Below are 23,650 nucleotides of genomic sequence, written 5' to 3'. Positions count from 1 at the left end.
TAGATTAAAGGAGCCATTGTTTATAGCATATTTATAAATAAAAAATAATTTATAAATAAAACTTTTATATACGTGTTTTTAGTATTCTAAAAGTAATACTAAAAATAAACATTGATGAAAAAAACCTCAAAATTAGCTCTAAATTTAATATTGAAAATTTAAATTTTGGATGATAAGCATAAACATAAGTCAAAAAATAAAAAGATAAGGCCCTAATTTTCAATAGAAATTTGAGAAACGTGTTTGGAAGATGTGGGAATAGACGGTTCAGTTTTAAAATTTATTTCTAAAGATTCAGAAACGCCGTCTAATAGATTTTCTGAATAAAAAAATGTACTCCTACCAGCTTAAAAACATATATAGGAAAAAGAGAGAGAGAGAGAGAAAGAACGAGGAAATCGCTTCCTGCCGTGTGCTCCACCCTCGTCCATCGCGTGCCACGTGGCGTGGAAGGCCGGAAACCCGGAACGGGCGGGGAGGGCAATTTCGGTACACCACCCTGGGTGCATTGAATTGAATTCCCCCCCGAAATAAATTGAGCCGGAGATTTTGAGGAAGGCGTGGAAAATTACAGAAATATTTTTTTTTGTGTTGTGTCTTCTCTGCTCTCTCGCCATTGCCGCCGCGGCGCCGCCTCCTCCTCCTCTTCTTCCCCCGCTGGTCCGGCGAATACGGCGGCAAGCCGGCGCCGGTGGAGACGGGGTAGCGTCCGGCGCCAGACTGCGCCGACCTGGGTGACCGACTGAAGTTGAAGGTGAAGGAAAGGGGACGACGACGACGTCAGGTGTGGAGGAAGTGACTTGCAAGGTTGCCGGCGCCGCGTCTTCCTTCGGAGTTCGTACTCGAGGGGCGTCTTCCTCCCTAGAGGAGTGTACGCTTCTTCTCCCGGCCTCTACGGTGAGTCCTCCTCTTCTCTCGCTTTTTTTTTTCTGTTTCTCTTGTTGTTTTTCGATTCCTTCCCCGTGGTTGGCTCGCTTCTCTCTCTCGCTCGTGTTAGTTGGAATCCAAGGCGCGGTTGATGATTTGATTGGACCGTAGCTGATCTGCGGATGCTTAGTTTTTCGTCGGGTTTGGTAGAGAGAGGCTGCTTCGATCTCGCGTTTTTTGACTTTGATCATAAGGTTTACCCAATTTGAAACCGATGGATTTGGTTGCGTGGATACTATCAAACTGCTTCATGGCTCTTAGTTTGTGCCGATTTATGATCGTCCTGGATGCAATGGAGTAATTAGTCGCTGTGCCCCAATAATTATTCAGTTCCTTCTTCATGTGTTTTCTCTGTTTTTTTTGTGTGTGCATGAGGTGACCTCGTGTCCTTGTTTGGTTTGAACTTTGAACACGCGAGGACGATTACCCTTGAAAATAAGTGGTGGAGAAACAAAACTTAGATGCGTCTCTCTGCTGGTGATCATCTGCCACTTGTTAATTATTTTTCTGCAAAATAAAAAAAATCGGTTGCTGACGATGAGGTCGGCGTAGTAGGCTTTGACAACGCCCCCTGAATTTTTTAAACCATCCTGAATCTGTGGATAACACCATTGCATAATCTCTGATAGTGAATTGAACCTACTATTCTACAAGTGTATACTAATGTTAAACCTGTCAAGAAAGTACTTGTAAGAGTAGTGAGCCCTTGTGCCTTGATAAGGGTGAGCTTCAGGTTTGCAAAACCGTGCAATTACCGAACGGCTATCGTGGGTTATAACTTGTGGTAACTTTTTGAAATCACGGTATACCATACGATAATCTTTAAACCGGGAGTGACTAAACGGTTTGGTAAACCTGTTGAACGCTAATTGTTTGTGTTTCTAAACGGTTTGGTAAACCTGTTGAGCGCTAATTGTTTGTGTTTCTCAAGACGGCATTCTACTACCTGCGTCCTAGTAACCCCTCAATCCATCCCAAGATATAAGGATTTTGGGTGGACGTCTAGATTCACTGTCTTAGAATGAGATGGGATTACTCATTCTAGGTTATAACATTTTGGGCAACAGGATAGTATTATGTCGAGATTCGATGTTTAGGATGAGTAAGATCGTAGGTTATAACATTTGGGAAGGAGGAAGTATGGTATAATACACTATATTACACTGTTTTTTTTTCACGGTATGAACTGGCTATACAGTATTGGTATATACAGTATTAGTACACAGCATTCAACCATGTGTAACTAAAACGTCTGCACCTTCATAAATCAGTAGGGCGTAAAAGACGCCATGGGTTTTTAGGTGCACGATTGATCTCTGCATTTATCTCCTGGCGTAGGGTCTTACCGTACATCGTACTTAGTTGACTTCAGCAGACACGAAAAGAATGGACGGGGGCCCACCTGCCAGTCGTGGTTCACCGGTTACGGTTAGGTTACCATCAGAGGATAAACCTGGGCGTCCCACTTAACTTTTGATCTCAGCAACTGATCTAGTAGTATTGAATTGTACTACCAGTAGTAATTACTGTGTGGTAGGATTACTAGATGAACATGCCATTCGCTCATATTAGTGATGGGGGCATTAGTATCTGCGTATTGTTATTACAGTCCTGGGTACGGGGTGCCTGGGTACTGCTATGCTGGTGAATGTTGTTAATTGTTCTGTCTGTTTTCTGTTTCCAAACAAGTGATGTCAATGGATTTACTATCAAAACTTTGACCAAACAATAAAATTTCATAAACTATTCGGTCAGGAAAAATTCTACTACTAAGTTTTAGCAATTGGTGTCAGATTTTGATAACAGATGAAGTAGTGCTATGATCATGGGTATTTTATACACATGTTATTGGATTCTATCAGCCGTGTCGAGACTCGAGAGTGGCCAATACGTTGTACTCCTCTTACTATTTTATATTATATGTCATTTTGATTCTTTTATGTTTTTTTTAAAATTTGACTAAGTTTATAGAAAACAAAACATATTTTTCAACACAAAACAAACATATCATAAAAATATATTTAATGTTAGATGTTGTGAAACTAATAGTTAAACTTGAATAAGATTGACATGTGAGAAAGTCAAAATGACTTATAATATAAAATGTAAGGAGTAACTGACAATCACAGTGATGAAAAGAAATAGTGCTGTTTTTCCAGGTTCAGAAACGTCCCTGTATGACTAATACACTGTATTAGTATTCAGTATTAGCAGCGGTGGCTACTATTGGTTCGTCGAATCTATTCCTCTGCCTGCCAATTGCAGTTAACTAAATCACTAACCGGATGCGGTTTAATAAGTTGGTAGCATTGCTGCATGTGCAGCAGTATCAATGTATTCATAGTACCGTAGTACAATCAGGGGAAGTGACAGGAACATTAGGGGTAAGTGGCGGTATACTAATCGCTGCAACCAACCAACGTTTAGTGCCAGTAATTAGTACTGTTCGTGCAACGTTGTGATGCGTAAAGTGGTGTGCTAGCTTAATGGAAGGCTGCACTGCTGCCAATCCTGGCAGTCCACCAATTGATAGTACTAGTAATCAAATTTCTGTATGGACTAATCCGTTTCTTTCTTGTTCCGTTTTTTTCTGGTTCTTTTGTTTGGTTTCATTTCATTTGAGGGGAAAAGAAACAGCATGGCCTGCAGTGGTTCTGCAGTTGCACGTGAGCTCTGATAGTCTTCTGGGGAATAACAGTTGCAATTAGTCATAGTCTAGCGCATCTTTTTGTACTATACTACCTGTTTGTGAATATTTTTTTACATGGGAGTTTCACCGAACTCCCTGTTTGTCTCTTGAATTTGAAAAGATAAATCATCTCTGGGAGGGTTAGTTACTGTTCTTCACTTTTGGTGCGTTTCACCAAACAAGTGGCAGCACCATGATTTTTTCCAAAAGACAAAAATTTTCCGGTAAAGAAGCACGTGATGTCACCTAATACCACCGGTAGGATGCAGCACCTTGTCGACAGAAAAAGATGTTTTTGAGTTCAACTTAAGTGGCATGAATCATTGCAAATAAAGCTGAGAGGGGTAGGATGTTTTAGTGCTACAGCACAATAGTAGCAAGCAATGTGCTGTTAATCGCCGTCCATTCCTTTTCGTTTTTAGTAGGAGATGAGTTGCAAGTAGCCATCAGGAATGTGTCGCTCGACATGCGCATTGCACCTTTCTTTGCTTCCACTATACTCTCATCTCGTGATAATTGAGCCGTGGAAAACTGTAGCAACAGATTTGTTCAGCTGCACGAGGACATTTGAGTTATCCTTGGTGTCCGGGCTTAATCTAGGTTAAGATGATGCTAGCATATAGGACATGTCGGGTTTGATTAGTTTATGAGCATCGGAACATCGGAGCAAATAAACTAACCCAACCTATGAATTGGCTGAGTTGCTTGAATTTCATTAAGGCTGTGTTTAGTCTACACCAAAATTGAAAGTTTGGTTAAAATTGGAACGATGTGACGGAAAAGTTGGAAGTTTATGTGTGTAGAAAAGTTTTGATATGGTGGAAAAGTTAGAAGTTTAAAGAAAAAATTTGCAACTAAACACGACCTAAAAAAGATTTTGCATGACCTCATCCACTCAGGTCTGTCTTTGGTTGGAAGTTCAAATGCAAAAACGATTTTGGATCCTATTTGGTTTTAAAATGGGGATCAGGTGTACACAAAACACACATATTTTAGCACCATATACTAGTAGTTTTGTTATTTTATTTTATATACCCCCCTGATTATGACTGACCTAACCAATCTCCAATTGAATCTAGCATAACCGGAGAAGTTCCAAACATTGCTATTGCTATCAACAAAAAGCCATTGCCTTTATTAGGTTCCTGCCATGTGTGAACCCCGGAAGCCAGCAGCGGCTAGTCATCTGTCCTTACCCTTGTTTCGCATATCACCAGCATTACTTAGATTTAATAAAATTAGATTCAGATCAGATTGCCGGCCTGCTGCTGCTGCTGCTGCTGCTGAGTTGTTGACTGCATCATGTTCATAGCACAGCTCCACCACTGTTGGAACACACACGTCACGTAATTACTTCCCATGGAGCCTGGAATCCTCGGTGAAAGCGATTTTGATCAGCATGTGATAAGGTGCAATTAATCCCTGTAATTTTCTGCTTAGTAATCGATTCGGTTTGTGGCCTACGTGCAATGACAGCGATCATTTGGGGGAGGAGGGGAGAGAGATGTTTGTGTTGCAAGTGTTGCCACATGTTGGGTGAAAACGGCGACCCTCCAAACGCCGGAAAATACAGAAGGTTTTGAATCATTTGGATGGAATTTTTCATCATCAAGGTTTCTTGTAGTGTGCTGGAGTACTTGCTGTTTGGGTGGTAGTGAAGGATTTGTTGCGTTGCTCACAAGCTTCAAATGCTTGCCTTTGTTTTGGCACGTGTGGCTCTGTGCTGGTTTGTGTGAAACTTCCCAGGATGTCGAAGTTAGAGCTTACCGTGTTTTGCCTATTTTTGGACATAGGAGTATGGCACAATCATTTATCTATTCTTTTATACTCTTCCTTTTTCATTTTTCCTCTGTTCTTTTTTTTAATTAAAGAAATTTTAAGGAGATGGCAGCTTTTCCTATGCTTTTTATGGTTAGGTTTAGCGTGTGTTATAGGATATGACGATCTATATTTCGTTGGATAGGGTGATCTAATTTTTTTTGTTTGGTTTATATAGATATGGCGATCCAATTTTTTGTTTTGTTAGAGGGATATAGCATGTATGGGAAAAAACCAAAAGTTAGTGGGACCCATATATATATATATATCAAAATTTAATCATCTGAGATCTTGTTTTAAAGATTTAATTGTAACAAATATAATGTGTAATAAAATCATAAATTAGATAAAAGGTTTAGGAGAAAAAAATCGGTTGGAGCTTGCTTAACAGAAAATCAAACAACCACAGCCAATTAAAATAGGACACATCACCCAGACCAAAACTAATGACTTCATCCAGCCAAATCGACCAGATGCACTTATCCAGCATATTGAGAGAATATTCCTTATTCCGGACCGCCTCATCTACCCTGCCCTTCAACCAAACACAAAAAAAAATCGGGCGGCCATCTTCCATCAGGCTCATCCACCCAACCTAGCAAATGGGATATGGGAGCTGGGATTGGAAAAGGGAAATGAATAAATGGCTAGGATTAAATGAGGTGGGAAGAATGGATGGTTAGATGCAATATTACTCTTTGGAGGGTAGGATATTATTTCCCAATCCTCAAACAAAGCCTCAGTTGGCACAAATAAATGCTTGTTTAGACACAGCTCGAATTCTTTGCAATGCTTACTAGAATTGGAAATTGCTCAAAATTGCAGCTCTAGATACAGCGTGCATTCGGTCAAATTTCAAATAGAGAGCTGAAGTGAGGTCCCATTGGCTTTGAATACTTACTATTTATATTTGAATTTAGAAAATTGCTATTAAAGCATTAAAGCATTAATTATTTGCAGTATGTTTGTAGTACTACTCATCAGGGCACCGTATCACATCATAGTAATTGCATTATACTCTTAATTAATTCAGACCTGAATCTTCTCCAAAAATGCCCATTTCTATATGCATCAAGCACGTGTTAAAAAAGAGCACCCAAAAAGAAAATAGAGTGCAAAATATAGTTAGCTGTAAAAATTAATGAATTAGCATAGTGCCCCTCTAAATTCTCCCAAATTATAGAACCCACCCCTCAGCAGTCACCACCTCATCGATAGCACAACCACACATGCACAGTGTCACAGTGGTCACATCACCCACCCCTATACCCCCCTGCACGCCCCCCATCTTTTTTACTTTACAGTATCCCCCAAATATTCCCGCAAAAATTAAACCCACTCCTCCCCATTCCCCCGCAGGCAGAGGTAGTAGTAGTACTAGCCCAAGAAGAGGAAGAGCAAGACGAAGCTGGAGGTGGAATCCTCCCGCCGGCGACGAGAGGCCGCTCTAGATCGACATGGACGCGCAAATGGCGGCCGCGGCGGCGCACCACCCGCTGCCGCATCAGCAGAAGGCGGCCAACCTGGCCCGCACCTTCACCAAGCTGCTCCGCCGCAAGCGCGCTGACGCTGTCGCCGCCGCCACCGCGGTGGGAGAGCCCGGTGTGCCCGATGCGGCCGCGGCGTCTGTGGTTGGAGATGAGTACGAGTGCTCCGTCGAGGCGGCGGCGGCGGGTGTGCCGTCGTTGAGCAAGCTGAAGCTGTCCGGTAACCTTGGCGCGGCGTATTCGCTCGACGCGTTCTTCCGCAATGCGGCCGAGAAGAAGGCGGCGGGGGTGGCCGGGGTGGCGGTGGCGCAGACGTCGCCGCAGGTGGCGCCGGATGTGGCGAAGGATTCGTTGCTGGCTAACCTGTTCGCTGGCGTCTCGGCGGTGAAGGCGGCGTACGCGCAGCTGCAGCTCGCGCAGTTCCCCTACGACGCGGAGGCGATTCAGGCCGCGGACGCCGCGCTGGTGGCGGAGCTCACCAGGCTGTCCGACACCAAGCGGCGGTATCTCCGGGACCCCGCCGCGGCGGCCAAGAACGCGGCGGCGGCGGGGCACACCGCGCTGTACGCGCACGCCGAGGAGCAGCGGCATCTCCTCAAGACGTACCAGATCACGGCGAGGAAGCTGGAGGGCGAGCTCCGCGCCAAGGAGGCGGAGGCCGACCGCGCCAGGAGCTCCCTCACCGCCGAGCTCCGCGCCGAGCGCGCCATGGAGGCGCGCCTCCACCCCGGGCGCACCCTCGCGTCGCTCGACGAGCTCCACCTCTCCGGCCTCAACCCCACCCACTTCCTCACCGCCCTCCGCCACACCGTTAAGTCGATCCGCTCCTTCTCCAAGTCAATGCTCAACTCGATGCAGTCCGCCGGTTGGGATCTCGCCGCCGCGGCGGCCGCCGTGCACCCGGGCGTCCAGCTGCGCCGCGCCGGGGACACCAAGTTCGTCTTCGAGTCCTACGTCGCCATGAAGATGTTCGCCAATTTCCACCGGAGGGACTTCAACCTCAGCTTCTTGGACGAGCGGGAGTTCTACGACCGCCGCCGCTTCTTCGAGGAGTTCACGGAGCTCAAGGCGGCGCCGGCGAGCGCCTTCCTCGACGCGAGGAACGCGCGGTGGGGCGGGTTCGGCAAGTTCCTGCGCGCCAAGTACCTGTCACTGGTGCACGCGAGGATGGAGACGGCCTTCTTCGGGAGGCTGGAGCAGCGCGGCATCGTGAGCGCCGGGCCGGGCTTCCCGGAGAGCTCGTGGTTCGCCGACTTCGCCGAGATGGCGCGCCGCGTCTGGCTGCTGCATTGCCTCTTCTACGCGTTCGACGGCGGCGCCGAGGAGGACGGCGCCTCCATCTTCCAAGTCCGCACCGGTGCGCGCTTCTCCGAAGTGTACATGGAGAGTGTCAGCGACGGGCGCTCCGACGAGGCCGCCGCCGCCGCCGCCGAGGAACGCGTCGTCGGGTTCACCGTGGTGCCGGGGTTTAGAGTTGGCCGGACAATGATCCAATGCCGGGTCTACCTGTCGCGGCCGGGACGGCGGCCATGATGGGTTGTGACAAAGCCGTCTTGTTTCAGGTGTCCGGCGGATGATAAAGGGGGAGGAATGTCCATTTTGGGGCGGCCGTCGAGGTCTCCCGCCGGCAGCCGGCTGCGGCGGCGGCGGCGGTGTTGGTGATGATGATCAGTGGGTGGTTATGTATCTATTAAGGGATGTAGTGGTGGTGATCATAATATAAATGGCATTTTAAGTTTGGATCCATTGGAGCAATCAGAAATGTTCTTGCAGTGTTCTTGTCTCGGATCAGATTGTCTCCTGTCACTTGCTTGTTTTGCAGGGGTTGTACTCTACACAAGATGGAACCAAAGATCCAGTTCATGAGCATCCATGTATGTTGGGTGGTAACTACTGCTACTACTAACTGGTTAGCATATTCTTGCTCCAATTATGCGCTTATTTAACTTGTATATTAAATCATGGGGGTTGATCTGATCAATGTGGTCTTAGTTCTGGAATGGTGTTCTTGTTTCTGGGGAGGAACAAAACAATAATAATAAATACTTTTTGGATGTTTGTTGCGATGGCTTTGGCATGTTGGAACTTGTGATTTGCTGTTTTGCAGTTGGTTGCCTCCTTTTGGTGGTTTGTGATCAAGAGCTAAAGTTATGCGCAGTGCTTATGGGCGACGGCATCAGCATGGACTAGTTAATCTTGCTGGCTTCTTTAATCTTTAAGCCAAGCCGCCTGGTTTGGTTTGTTATGAGAACAAGACAAGGTGAGGATCAAAAGCTTTTCTTTCTTTGGCTAATGTCAAATACTCACGCACAAAACGGTTCTCCACTCTTTCAGTGTTGCTGTCTACTGGATTAGCTCAGTTTTGCTGACAGTGTCAAATATAAATGAGGATCATCAGCATAGCTGAGCTGTTCGTGTTGATCCATTACTTTTTTTTTCTGTTGCATCATTATAGCACCTCGTGTACAAGTACAACCTCTTTTCCTTTTTTGTGTGTAAGAAAGTGAGGTCGTATTTTCAACTAATTTTTTTTCTCCTTTTGCTTTTCTTTCTTATTTGTTAAGACAATGATAACTGGTGCTAGCTTTGGTTTGGGAGCATGATACACAGCTAATTTGCACTAAGCAGCAACAGAAAAAGGATCGAGATGTTGAACGTGAAAATAATCACACACTTAGGCCTTATAATCCAAGTGGAGTGGGGGACTTTATTCCCTAATTTTTTAGCTGAACTTTACTCCTTTATGAGAATGTCCCAACTGTTGTTTTGACCGTCATCTTTAGGCCTTAATCAAACGGGTCGCATCTCTGCATTTTGGCCCATGGGCTATCGCCTGAATATATAGGGGCTAGCCAATGGGGTCATCGTACATTCTTGAGGGCCCGTTTGAATTGGAGGAAAAACATATGAATTTTAGAGGATTTTAATCTTATAGGAAAATTTCCTATGAAGCCCTTTAAAACAAAAGATTGGATCCTATCTAATCCTTTAAAATTCCTATGGAATGGACAATCCTATAGAGATTTTGGAGGAAATTTAGCAAGAGCTTCAACCTCTTGATAAATTTCCCTTGAGTCTATCTCTCTCATTCAATTCCTACGTTTTTCCTGCGGTTCAATCAAACGGCCATTCCTGTATTTTTCCTGCGTTTTGCAATCCTCTGTTTTACACTTATATTTCTATTAAAATCCTACATTTTTTCTATTCCTACGTTTTCTCAATCCTGCGAATGAAAGGGGCCTGAACTGTGTCATTCTTTGGAGTCTTGTTTCACAACTTTGGGCGGCATGCAATAGGCTGTAGGCTTTAGTACAGCAAGTAGTACTAACTTGGTTGAGAATTATCCCTGCAAATTCAGCTAAAATTTACATTGTCTATTGGTAGAAAAAAACAAATCATCGCTAGGTAAATTTGTGAAACTACCCTTTTTTTTTTGCTGGTAAAACTATGAAGAATCACACATTAAGGGTCCCTTTGAATCGTAAGATTGAGAAAACATAAAAATAGGAAAAACGTAGAATTTTGATAGGAATATAAGTGTAAAATAGAGGATTGCAAAACGCAGAAAAAACATAGGAATGACCGTTAGATTGAACCGTAGGAAAAACGCAGAATTTGGATGAGAGAGTGACTCAGAGAAAAGTTACCAAGAGGTTGAAGTTCTCGCTAAATTTTCTCTAAAATCTCTATAGGATCGTCCATTCCATAGAAATTTCAAAGGATTGGATATGATTTAATCCTTTGTTTCAAATGGCTTCATAGAAAATTTTCCTATAGGATTGAAATTCTCTAAAATTACTACTTCCTCCGTCCCAAAATGTAGCTACATAGTACAGGACCTGTCCAGATTCGTAGTACTAGATAATGTTCCATCCTGTACTAGGTAGCTACATTTTAGGACGGTTGAAGTATGTTTTTCCTCCAACATTCCATCTTTTGTACTATAGGAAATACATTTGTAAACTGTGCGTTTTCTCAAATAATTTGCAACCAAAATCGTACTTTTGTTAGGTTACTTCAGGTAGTTCATCGACAGTTCTTGGAACGAAAAATCAAAATTCAGTACGTCCCAAAAATGTTTGACTGTCCTAAGATAATTTCCCTTAAGCCCCTGCCATCCAACCAAATCATCCAATTCCATTATTTCGAGCACATGTTGGTTGCAGGCAGGAGGAGCACACAAGGAGGCAGGCAAATCACAAATAATCACAGGTTCGTGCGTGCATATTAATTCCAGTGTCATGCCACGAGACAGGAAATGTCAAACATGTCACGTGGCAAACCGGAGCTAAAGGTCAAATATTCCAGTGCCGTACATGTCGTCTTTCGGCCATGGTCCATGGGCCCCTTCCAAGAATGACATTTGATAACAGATGACACTGTCAAGTGGGCTACTAACGCAGACAAATATGCTGTGGAGTACCAGTACAATCTTTTCTTTCACTGTCTGGATCTATAATACTTATGTACAGTGTATATTATTATGTACATTGTATACTGAAATGTCACGTATACTCTCTGGCTTCCCAAATATAGTACCACATTCATCTTAAAATAAATTTATTTTAGGTTTAATTACTCTCTGCAATTTTTGGTTTATTTTAGGTCGAAGTTAGTAATTTACATGGTTTTATCTTTATCTTCTATTTTTAAAGTTTTAAAGTGCAATTTTAGGAAATATTTCAGATCAGGAGTATGGCTTTTCTGCCCTACTCCTGTTTCTTTCGCCACATGCAGCAACTAAACTAAGGCTGTGTTTGCATCCCATGTTCCCAACCCCTCTATCTCGTTTTTCGCGCGCATGCTTTTCAAACTACTAAACAGTGTGTTTTTTTGTAAAAAATTTCTATACGAAAGTTGTTTAAAAAAATCATATTGATCCACTTTTGAAAAAACAAATAGCTAATACTTAATTAATCACGCGCTAATGGACTGCTCCGTTTTCCGTGATGGAGGGGGAGTGTTCCCATCCAGGAGGAGCGAACACAGCCTAAGGCCTGTTTGGATCTAGGGACTAAAATACATCGGATGTTAAAACACTAATTAGAACTTGTTTAGTGTCTTTATTTATCACAAAACTACAGATTTAGTGTCTTATAGTTCTAGGATAAATGGAGATATTAAATATGTAGTTTTGAAAACAAGTTCTTAAATCTGTAGTTTTGTGATATATTATGCAAAGTACCTGTAGTTTAATTTGTGATAAATGAAGCCAGTGAATTTATAATTTGTGAAATAAATTCTTAAATCTGTAGTTTTGTGAAAGATTGTGCAAAGTATATATAGTTTTATGAAATTTACTCTTTTTTAAACAACTTTTTTATAGAATTATTTTTAAAAACACATTGTTTTATAGTTTGAGGAGCGTGTGCATTTAAACCGAGAAAATAAATGATGGGAAAAGTGAGAAACAAACGCAACATAAATGCCATAAAACTCCTATATTCAAAAAGATACCTTGAATTCGATTCCCTATCTATCCAGTCTGTCTCATTGTGGAATGATTTTCCAACACAAACATGGGCTTCGATCCAATAAAGGCAAAGTTGTAACTTGACGCCAACGCAAGCAATTTGCAATTCTCAAGATTATCCGGGACTTCGCCTCTGCGATTTGAAAACCTAATCCTGAATCCCATCATGCATGTGTTACATACGTACACCGGGGCATGCAATCACGCGTCGCCCCTTTTCGTAATCAAATCAAATCGATCCGTGCATGAACACATATGAACAATATATATTAATACTTGCCTGGATCGAGAGAAATTAAGCCGCCGATCGAGTCGATCTTCTTCTCGGCGTCTCAACCATGACGACGACGGCGCGTGTTCTTGCGACGCTGGCGATTGCGGCAGCATCGGTGCTAGTGCTCGTCTTCATGGCGCTCACCGTCGCCTCCACGGCGGCGACGGCGGGCGTGAGGCGGAGCGAGCAGCATTACTCTGCTTCTAGGACGGCGGCGGCGGCCGCGGCGGTGGCAGCTGCGTCGTCGTCGTCGTCCCCATCGGCGGCGGCGGCGGCGGTGCCGGTGTCGTCGACGGGTGGCCAGTTTGTCGCCGTTGCCAAGACGGGAAGGCCGCCGCTGCCGCCGTCCGGCCCCAGCGACGGCGGCCACAGCTAGCTTAGCTAGCTAGCTAGCGTTCGCGCGATCATCATCAATCGATCGAGCTTGTACATAACCGTATGATTAAATTATAATCCGAATGATAATAATACATGATACATCCATCGATTCTGTGTAAGCAATGTTTAAATGCTTTAACTACTCCGTGCTCGCCGTCGCCGTCGCCGCCGCCGTCGTTGAGCTACACCGCCGCCGCCACCGCGCGCGCGTGCGACGGCAACTTGGCGCGTCGTTGCCGTGGTCCGTGTGATCGGTGGGCCCCGGTCACCGAGGAGTGGGCCCAGGGGCGGCGCACGCGGGCGGGGTGGCGGTGTGGGCCCCAGGGATTCGGCCCAGTTGGGCGGGAGCGTCGCCGTTGTTGGATAGATGGGCCAAGAGTAGGCCCACGGGAGCGCAAGTGGGTGGTGGCGCGCGTGCTGTCGGCCCGCCGCGAGACATGCCGCCAGCTTGCGTTGCATCGCGGGAATTCAACGAAGGAACGAATTACAAACGCGTTTTGTTTTGTTATAGTTGTTGGACGATGGCCTGACCGGAATCAAAATCAAGGGTCTTTTTCTCAAACTTTTGTGTGTGTTTTCATATGTTCAATCTCTTTTTTATATAGTAGTACTATGCTTTAATGTGGCACTTCGATCAGTTGCATTGACCTAGGCAAGTACTACAAGTAGAGTAGAGGAGATCCACCGAACCCTGCAGCATTGGCACTTTGCCGGAGATCCACTGAATGTGTATAAGCGTATGTTCGTGTATCTCTAAAATTAATGGACATAAATATCAAGTCTAGAAAAAAAGCCTTGTGATAATTAACACAGGCGCTTCATTTAAAAAAGACATTTTTTTTGAAGCATAAAGATAATTAACTCGATCTGGTATACTTGTATCACGTACACTTGTACAAACTAACCGTTATGTAGATAGCCGTTGATCAACTTTAGTTAAAAATTTTCGCTCAAATATATATATATATATATATATATATATATATATATATATATATATATATATATATATATATATATATATATATATATATATATATATATATATATATATATATATATATATATATATATATATATATATATATATATATATATATATATATATATAATGTTTTTACGATCAATTGCATAAAGGCTTTCCCCCAAACTATCAAATTCGGTATTTGCTTGTAGATGGAGTGCCTACCTGGTGCCACATAAAAATGTTGATTATCACAAGTCGGCACCTCAACCGCGTGCAAAATCGTTTTTTCGTAGGCTGGCCTACAAAAGATATTTGGCAAAAAAAAAAAGGAAACCTAGAAACCCTAGCCTTGATCCCCTACCTCCCCTACGCTAGATGCGCCACTAGAGCTGGCCTACACAAGGCTGCTAGCGATGGAGGAGCTGAGGCGCATGGTGTCCGCTTCCATCTCCGCCTCTACCGTTGTGAGGCCACCAAAGGTAGAGGAGCCGAGGCGAGCAGTGGATGCTCTCATCACTGCCTCTGCTGAATCTGGTTGTCACAAGGCTACCGACGATGGAGGAGGAGGAGCCAAGGCACGCGATGGTCACTCTCGTTGTCGGCCGCTGGTGGATTCGAGGAGAAAGGAGAGGGGAAGGAAGGGTTGGGGAAGGAGAAGTGATGGGGGAGAGAGAGGAAGGAGGAGATGTGGAAGAAAAAGAGAAGTGATGGAGAAGAAATGCGGGGTGCAGCGAAAATGAAGGGAGAAGGAAAAGGATGGAGCCAGGTCTTCACTTTCGCAATTGTTCTTCTTAACATGCATGTCTGTGAGAACAAACTATTTCCATAGACAGGCCTTTATTGGACATCCCCTGGCTTATTATATATATATATTTTTAGTACGTTTGTAAAAATAAAGGTGGGCGTATGCAAAGACCAAATTAATTTGTAGTAGTGTTGGTTGAGCATAACTAGAGTCGATCGATGGACACACGTAAAATGACCCATACCATTTCTACATTATGGATTTGCATGCACCACTATGCATTATATGATCCATACCACTTCACAACCTAAAGTAAGTCAACACATGTCCCCCCCCCAAAAAAAAAAAAACCCACACACACACACACACACACTTAAGCAGGGCATCTCAAACTCTCAATGTGCATGCTTGTTTCCACAATCCACACTGATATTATCCTATCCAAAAGTCCAAGCATAACTATCTAGGGCCCATAGAGTTGACTTCAAGAAGGGGCGTCTAGAGTAAGACCTTGTTGGCATTATACTCTATTATCTGTACCAGCTAAATATTTCAATTTTGTCTATTTTACCATGAGAGTTGAAAGAAAGTAGTTTGATTGAGACCATATCAAAAAAGTGCTTTCATCTCTTTCCTCATCTTTCTGAAGGCAGCATCTTTGTTGCTGGTGTTGAAAAGACCTAACTAGATATGATGGAGATAATGAAAATATCTTGTGGACCTCTATGCACTAGTGTCTAGTACATATATGGTCTGCAGTGGGTAGGCCATGTCAAGCAAGTTTGTTTCTATTGAACATCACGGGAAGATGCTGCTGGTTTATTTTGCCTTGCTGTGTTCATCATAGCAAAGTTGAGCCCAGATTAATTTTAGGTAACCGGATCATTAAATCTTAATGAAACCTACTTGAAACTATGTCAATTCCTTCAAGAAAGACTTGATTTTTGATGTAAATCATGGGGAAATTACATGAAACATATGTGATTATATCAGTTAGCATGAGATCTATAAGAGATACTTAGATTATGGCCCACCATTATGACTACCTAATGCCAACATTTATGCACACATGTCATTTCACCTTTTATTGTAAAACATAAGTTTATTTTTTTTCAGGATAAAACAAGTTTACATTAACTGATAGGTTTTGTCGATATCAAAGATATGACATTCATTATAACTCTGTTAGCGAGATATATGAGCGTCACATCTCAGTATCTCATATTGTGGGCATAAAACCAACTACACGATAGTATAATTGTATTAGATAGACTCTCTATTAAAATAGTGCAAGCATATTCTTTAGCAAAACGCAAAGGATACATCTCATCATGAAACTCAATGGTTCGTCAATACTACTATATATCTAATGATCATATTTATGGACACACGCCATTTCAACTTTTTTTTTAAAAAAAAGGAGAAACTGTAAATGCTAGATCTATATTAACCAATGGGTTTTATCAATATCTAAGATATGGCATCATTCTAAGACATTGCTCTATTAGAAAAACCATTTTCGCAGGCATGGTGTCTTTTTGTTTCTAGACGGGTAGGTGTCTCGGAACCAAACGACCGCATACAATTATTATAACTTCACGAGACAGACTTTCTATTGAAACATTTTGCCTGCACACGCTCCACTCCAGCGATGGCAGTGGCAGCGTCATCACAAAAGAACTTGAGCTGATCAGCATTATTGCATTAATATCCTGTACGTGCTGTGGGGATCGATCAAAAGTGCAAAATGCCAAAAGGGTTTACGCACAGAACGCACTCACGTAACGCGTATAACCCCCCCAAATTGGGTGGCTGCTGGCGTCGAATCGGTCGTGAATTGTGTCAAAATTTTGACATGGACAACTCCTGGGAGACCCGGCAGGAAAGCCAGTAGTTGCATGGAATTTTTCCAACGTGCCGTGCATTACTGGGAACGACAACTTTAATTATCTGCTGTATTAGAGCTAGTTTACTTTGCTACTTAATTACCATGTTTATCCATTCTTGATTGGCCATTTAAAGTTGGAGCCGTGAGCCTGTGATGTTAATTAATTCTGATTCTACGTATATATTACCTATTTTTTAATATATGACGTTGTTGACTTTCTATCAACATATAACCATTTATCTTATTCAAAATTTTTTGCATATAAATTTTTTTTAAATCATATTTAAAGAAATTTGATGATAAATCAAGTTATAATAAAATAAATAATAATTATATATTTTTTTTATAAGATAAATGGTTAAATCTTAACTAATATAAAGAATCGTATTTTCCCGTTCGTCACAGCACGGACGATCGTGTCTTCGCCCCCACCCCCGAATCCCAATTGCTCTCAGACTTCCCAAAACCGGCACAACCAAATCACTCTTAGCTCCCCAAAATATCGACCACAATTATCACAAAATCTTCCCAAAATTGGCACAACCAAATCACAATCATCACAAAATCACAAAATAATTGTTAAAGAAGAACAGCAAATCTACATCACAAAACTTCAAAACTACATCACAAAACTTCTCTTGCCTTCCACCGGATCCGCCTTCGGCCATCACCACCGTGGGCCCTCAGCCGTTGCCACCGCCGCCGTCGGTCGTCACCACGCCATCCATCTGCGGCCACCGCCGACGCCACCACTGCTCTTGGTGGGAGAAGAGAGGCGGCGGAGGGACTTCCGCCGGATCCGCCCTCGGCCATTGCCACCGCGGCCCTCGGCCACTGCCACCGCCGCCGTCGGTCGTCGCCACGCCATCCATCTGCGGCCGCTGCCACGCCTTCCATCCGTGGCCGCCGCCGACGCGACCACCGCTGCCGGAGGGAGAAGAGAGGGGCGGAGGGAGCCGCCGCTACCGGATCCACCCGCGGGGCGCCGTCACCGCTGTTCGTGCGCTGCCGCCGCGCGGAGAAGTGGACCGCCGCCTTCACTGCTTCACATCTTTTTTAATTAGATCATGTCATTTACTTTTGGGCACATGTTTAATCATTCGTCTTATTAAAAAAAATATGTAACTATCATTTAATTTATGTTGTTTTGAGTTGTTTTATCACTAAAAGTATTTTAATCACGATTTATATCTTATGTATTTGCATAAAATTTTTGTATAAGAAAAATGATCAAACATATGTCTAAAAGTCAACGGCATCATCTATCATCTATTATATAATATAAGCAATTTTTTTCATAAACCGTCACTTATAAACTGCTATAGGTGCCGGTTTTTTTAGCCACAGGGTGTTCGAGTGAGAAAAAAATGACACAAATCTAAAACCCAGCCAAACGTCGACAGAACTGCACCGCCAGCGTTTCCTACGCTTCGATCTGTTTCACAAAATCGGAAGAAGCTCAATTCGAGCATGCTCTATCCAAATCATATATTGATGCCTAAATCAATACAGCAGAACATGCTAGATCGATGCCTAGGTCAACAAAATCATCCTATCTAAAAATTGAATCAAACCGGAAAGATGTGAATTATTAATGTCCCTGTCCAAAAAAGAAAAACTAACTTCTCAAATCCACAACATGTTGAGGTCACATATGTTGCCGTTGCTTGCCCGAGGCCGAGGCTAAGGACGCCACCGCTCCCGCTACCTGCCAAGGCCAAGGCCGCTGCACATCGGGGTCATCGCCACCTGTACCGACGCCATCACCTCTCCCGCCGCCCGACGAGGCCGAGGTCACTACTCGCTGTGGTGAGGCCATCGCCTCTCCTGCTGCTCGACGAGGCTGATGTCTCTGCTCGCCAGTTGGGGCCACCACCGCCATTGCTGCCGCTCGCACTCGCACTGCGCTGCTCGCGTGTGGATGTAGGAGAGATCGGTTGTGGGAGATAGGAGAAAGAGATAACAAGAGAAGTGGTGTGTGGCTGCGGGAGAGAGAAAAATAGATAAGGGAGAAGAGAAAAAGATAAAGTTGGATCTGTCTGCCCCTGCCTGCCGCCTCCATCTCCCGCCGGAAGGGAAGAGGGGGAGATAGAGCGGCACTGCCGGTGGCCTCCCACTAGAAGGGAGGGCGCCACCCCTGCCTCCCGCATCCATCTCCTGCCGGAAGGGAAGAGGGGGAGATAGAGCGGCGCGCTGGTGGGGGGAGGGGAGGGGGAGAGGCGCCGCTGCCACCGTTGAGAGAGAGTGGGGGGGAGGGGAAATGATTTTAGGGTTAGGGTTTGGGCTGTTGAACTTTTATATAGGTCGGAATCAATCAGAACTGTCCATCATATCGTATAGCTACGGCTTCTCCTGCGTCAAGCCGAACGCCATTCCCAAGCTGCCCACACGGAATAAGTTCACTTTATGTCCCTTAAGTTGCCCCGATTCTGTTCCCATGACATCCATACTATTGGGCTATATCATATAAAACTAAACCTTTATCATATAATATTTCTATATTTATTATATTTTTTTCAATGCACGGACATTTTTCAATGTCAAAAAAATTGTTTTAATTTACAGAATTAGTTTGCTCTATTTAAGCTTTTTAAAACTTTTCCTACTTCATATTAAATTATTTTTATCTAATGGAATTAAAGGATAATTAATTATATTTTTTTTTATCTTTTTGACCAAAGGTCACTGCAATTTTATTTCATTATTATTATTTTTGTCCAACAGTATGCATGATTAAAATTACCTTAATCCGTTGCAATGCACGGACGTCATTGCTAGTATATTTTAAAAAATCAACGGCAAAAACGAAGGGTGTACTTCTCACCCGAACTCCTCGAGGGGATGGCGATGAGGTTTATGTTGGTGCCAATTATTGGTTCGGTTTCGACTTGACTGATGCTAATTTTGGCTTATGTAGAAGTCTACGGTAAGATTCTTCTTTTTTTAGGTTTCATGCCCGGCAGTAGTGTTATCAGTTATCACTTATCACATCCCGTACGTCATTATCTTCAACAGTGTCAGGCCAGCTGAATAAATGTTCTTATGCCAGTATGCCTAATTAATGTACTTGGGTTTCACAGAAATGCTGCTACTATGGTTTGTCTAATTCGACGTACTACTCCACTTATTATTGAAATATTGACAATTAATGACACTATATTCATGATTAAACATTTACTCCCTCCGTCCCAAAAAAAAGACCAATCCTAGCAAGCATGTCCAGATACATTGCTAGGATTGGTCTTTTTTTGGGACGGAGGGAGTACCATTTTTCTCTCTCTTTTTTAAATAAATACTTGAAAATATATTATACTACTGAAATATGTAGCATGAAAAAAATTAACTATAAAACTTTTATTCATTATAATATAATCATCTAAAAGTAATTTGTGGTCAAATTAAGTAAAACAGTTGTAACAATCATTCGAAAATAGATAATTTTAATTTTACACCTTTTTTGAGGGATAATTTGGTCCTGTTTGGAATGAGATTTTATTATCCTTGAGTGGATGTAGTACTAAATTTGAACCATCCACCCAAGGGCTAATATTGTTTTGTACTGAGTGGTACCGCTCATTGGTAATTTCCTAGGCCTGTGAGTAAGCACGACTTGAACCCCTCACTAGGTAATTTCCTAGGCCTAGGAGCAAATTCAGGCCTAGTTTAGTTCGCGAAATTTTTTTTTTTTGTGTTACATCGGACGTTTGACCGGATGTCGGAAGGGGTTATGAACACGAATGAAAAAACTAATTTCATAATTCGCCTGGAAACTGCGAGACGAATTTATTAAGCCTAATTAATCCGTCATTAGCACATGTGGGTACTGTAGCACTTATGACTAATCATGGATTAATTAGGCTCAAAAGATTCGTCTCGCGATTTCCATACAAACTGTGCAATTAGTTTTTCTTTTTATCTACGTTTAATGCTCCATGCATATATCCAAAGATTCAATGTGACGTTTTTGGAACTAAACAAGGCCTCACTTTCTGCATGAATAGAGGAAATAAGAGTCTCCGTTTGGTATAGCTCCGACTCCTAAATTTAGCTTCAAGAGTTAGATTTGGAGTAAAGTTGTGAAACAGCCTAAACTCAGCTCTATCTCTCTAGTTCATTTTGTGAGAACGCTCCACCCAGCTGCGTTTCTATTTTAGGTGGAGCTGAAATTATTTAGTTAGGCTCTAACTCCAATAGAGATGGAGCTGGAGATAGAGCCGTGTCAAATAGGCCTTAAGTTTGCCTAATGTATACTCATTTAATACTTAAAAAGGTGGTACTAGTAGTGACAAAATCTGTCAGCCACTTACTTCCTGCTGTAAGTTTGTAATTTACCCTATGAACTTTATAATATTAAGAAACAATTAGATCTAAATGGATAGTTGCATATAAATTAAATTTGAAAAATGGATAGGTAACATGTTTTATGGAAAATATATTTTATTTTATCCGTAGTAAAGTATGGTATTTAACAAGTATTACAAAATATCTCTAACCTAGATGTACTGTTGCTACACTGAAGACTATCTCAACCATGTTGCTTTAGAGCGATAACAACCCAAGATCGTCTTGACCTATTTGGCACTATTCTATTATCATATACTACTTTTTTAGTCTTAAAATATATTAACCTAGTAATAGAGTACATATCTCTGTATAGGCATTTCACATGACTAACAAAACCGATTAAAATGATTTTTCTTCATAAGGATAATGTAACCCAGTTTTTACAATGTTATTTTTTATATAAAAAAAAGAAAGATGTAGGAGTCCATTTAACACTAACATAAATACCTAAATCAGCTTGAGATTGCAGCTCACCTAGTACAAACACATAATTAGATTGGAGAGCAATGCACGCAACATAATTAACGATGTGTGTTCATTGTATCTATTTGTACGTGTACGTTGTGCTGCAAGCCAAAGCAACCCAGGGAAGTCCAAGCAGAGTAGGCGACAATTTTGGCGCCAAGCACATGGAGAGGGAAACGGTTTCAACTCAGCCAGCCAATCAGATCACCTCGTTCTGCTGGTACTCTAGGTGGCGATCATTAATAATCCCTCCGTCCTAAAATAAGTGCAGTCATGGTTTTCCACGTCCAACTTTAAGTGTTCGTCTTATTTAATTTTTTTTTAAAAAGATTAAAAACATAAGTCACGAGTAAAGTACTATTCATGTTTTATCATCCTATAACAACAAAAATGCTAATTATAAAAAAATTTCAAATATGACGGATGATTAAAATTGAGCGCGGATACTCATGGCTACGCTTATTTTGGGACGGATGTAGTAATAGAAAAAGACGACGGCTAATTGATTCGTAATTCAACTCATCAGAAGAAAAAAGATGTAGAAATCCAACGGAATAATTGAATTGCTATTTACACACACACATCATTATCATCTAAACACATAACTAATCCCTCTTACATATATCGTAATTGCTAAACCATGTTCAATTGAAAAATTGAGATAAAATCTTGCGAATTTCTAACCTTTAGAGTTTCACAAGATATATATATATACTCCCTCTCTTTTTTAAATAAATAACGTCTTTAAACACATGTTTGATCATTCCTCCTATTTAACTTTTTCCTACAAATACATCATACTTAAACTATATTTTATAAAACAACTAAAAAATAATATTTACATAAATATTTTAAAGAAAGTCAAATATGTATAAAAAAAAGGGACACTCTGAATCTACTGTATTAACTAACTATAGATCAGCCGGCGTCGTCCCGCTAGTGGCCAACGCCGGGGCTGGGCACCGACCCGAGCATCCTGCTGCTGCGAGCTCCGGTGGTCGCCGCCGGCGGCGACAGCGGCAGAGGTGGTCTCCTCGGGAGCAGCATCTCCTCCTCCGGCGGCGAGGACGACGCCGTGCTTCTTCTTCCTGCGACGGCGGCGGCGGCGGCGCCGGCAGAGGATCCCATCATCATCGTCACGGCCTCCTGAACAATCTCCCCGCCGTCTCCCGGCATCATCCTGGCTTGCAAGAACGGAGCCGACGATGTCAGCAGCAAGAAGACCAGGAGCAGGACGGCGGCGACGGCGGTCATGGACGCCATGGTTGTCGGTCAAGAACTCAGAATTGGATCGATCAGGGCTAGCTATGGCTGAATTCTTGTGTAAGATTGATCAGGTTGTACAGCTGAATTCTTGTGTTTGGCTCGTGCAGGAGAAGGAGATAGCAGAGCATATTTATAGGCAGAGGAAGAGGAGGATGAAGAGGAGGAGATGCTAGTCGTTGCCCCAGTGCCCGCGAATCTAGCCGGCATTTCGATTGTTTTGCCACGTCATTATGGTCCCGTTTGAGTTCACTGAATATAAAGATTTTTTTACGAACACATAAAACGAGAAAATCGTTAATGTACGACTAATTAACTTCTAGTTATTATAAAATTAAAAATAGATTTAACTGATATTTTGAAAAGTAACTTCTACATAAATTTTTTATATGAAATATACCGTGTAGTAGTTCAAATATCGTGACAACAAAATACCGAGGTAAAAGGTTTATCTTAATTAGAAACAGAGCTATGCTAATTGATTAGGCTATGTTTGGCAACCTGGGTTAGGAACCCATGTGCTGCGCACGGAAAACAGAGCAATCTATTAATATGTGATTAATTAAGTATTAGCTTCTTTTAAAAAAAAGGGATCAATATGATTTTTATGCAATTTTCGTATATAAACTTTTAGAAAAACATATTGTTTAACAAATTGGAAAACGTGTACAAGGAAAACGAGAGAAGTGAGTTGAAAAAAGAGGGGAAGAACATAGCCTAAAGACTATTAGACCCTGACTTGTTAACCCAAAAATCATGCAAAGGAATAGCAAGTACGGCCTCGGCTCTATTAGACGGACCCTGACTTGTTAACCACCGTCCTCGTCAAAAACTAGTGCTTAGTACTACCCCCTACGTGTGCGACAATGGTGCGTCCCCGTAGAACAGGGGAATCGAGTCAAACGAGAGGGGCTAGAGTACAAAATGTACTA

At 42.5% G+C, this 23,650-nt stretch overlaps 1 protein-coding gene across 1 annotated transcript; it reads left to right on the top strand.

Moving 5' to 3' along the window:
* Window positions 1-542: 542 nt before the first annotated feature.
* Window positions 543-8,667, top strand: LOC4327079 (protein GRAVITROPIC IN THE LIGHT 1). Its single transcript, XM_026023748.2, has 2 exons — window positions 543-897; window positions 6,794-8,667. The coding sequence occupies exon 2, from the start codon at window positions 6,892-6,894 to the stop codon at window positions 8,452-8,454; it is 1,563 nt and encodes a 520-aa protein (XP_025879533.1). The 5' UTR covers window positions 543-897; window positions 6,794-6,891; the 3' UTR covers window positions 8,455-8,667.
* The last annotated feature ends 14,983 nt before the right edge of the window (window positions 8,668-23,650 follow it).

The sequence above is a fragment of the Oryza sativa genome, chromosome 1 (genome assembly GCF_034140825.1).
Source record: "Oryza sativa Japonica Group chromosome 1, ASM3414082v1".
Lineage (NCBI taxonomy): Eukaryota > Viridiplantae > Streptophyta > Magnoliopsida > Poales > Poaceae > Oryza > Oryza sativa.
This window is presented reverse-complemented; position numbering and strand designations above follow the sequence as displayed.

What these genes read in the sequence shown, in the direction of transcription:
- LOC4327079 (XM_026023748.2), top strand. Translation starts at nt 6,892, where the DNA reads ATGGACGCGCAAATGGCGGCCGCGGCGGCGCACCACCCGCTGCCGCAT.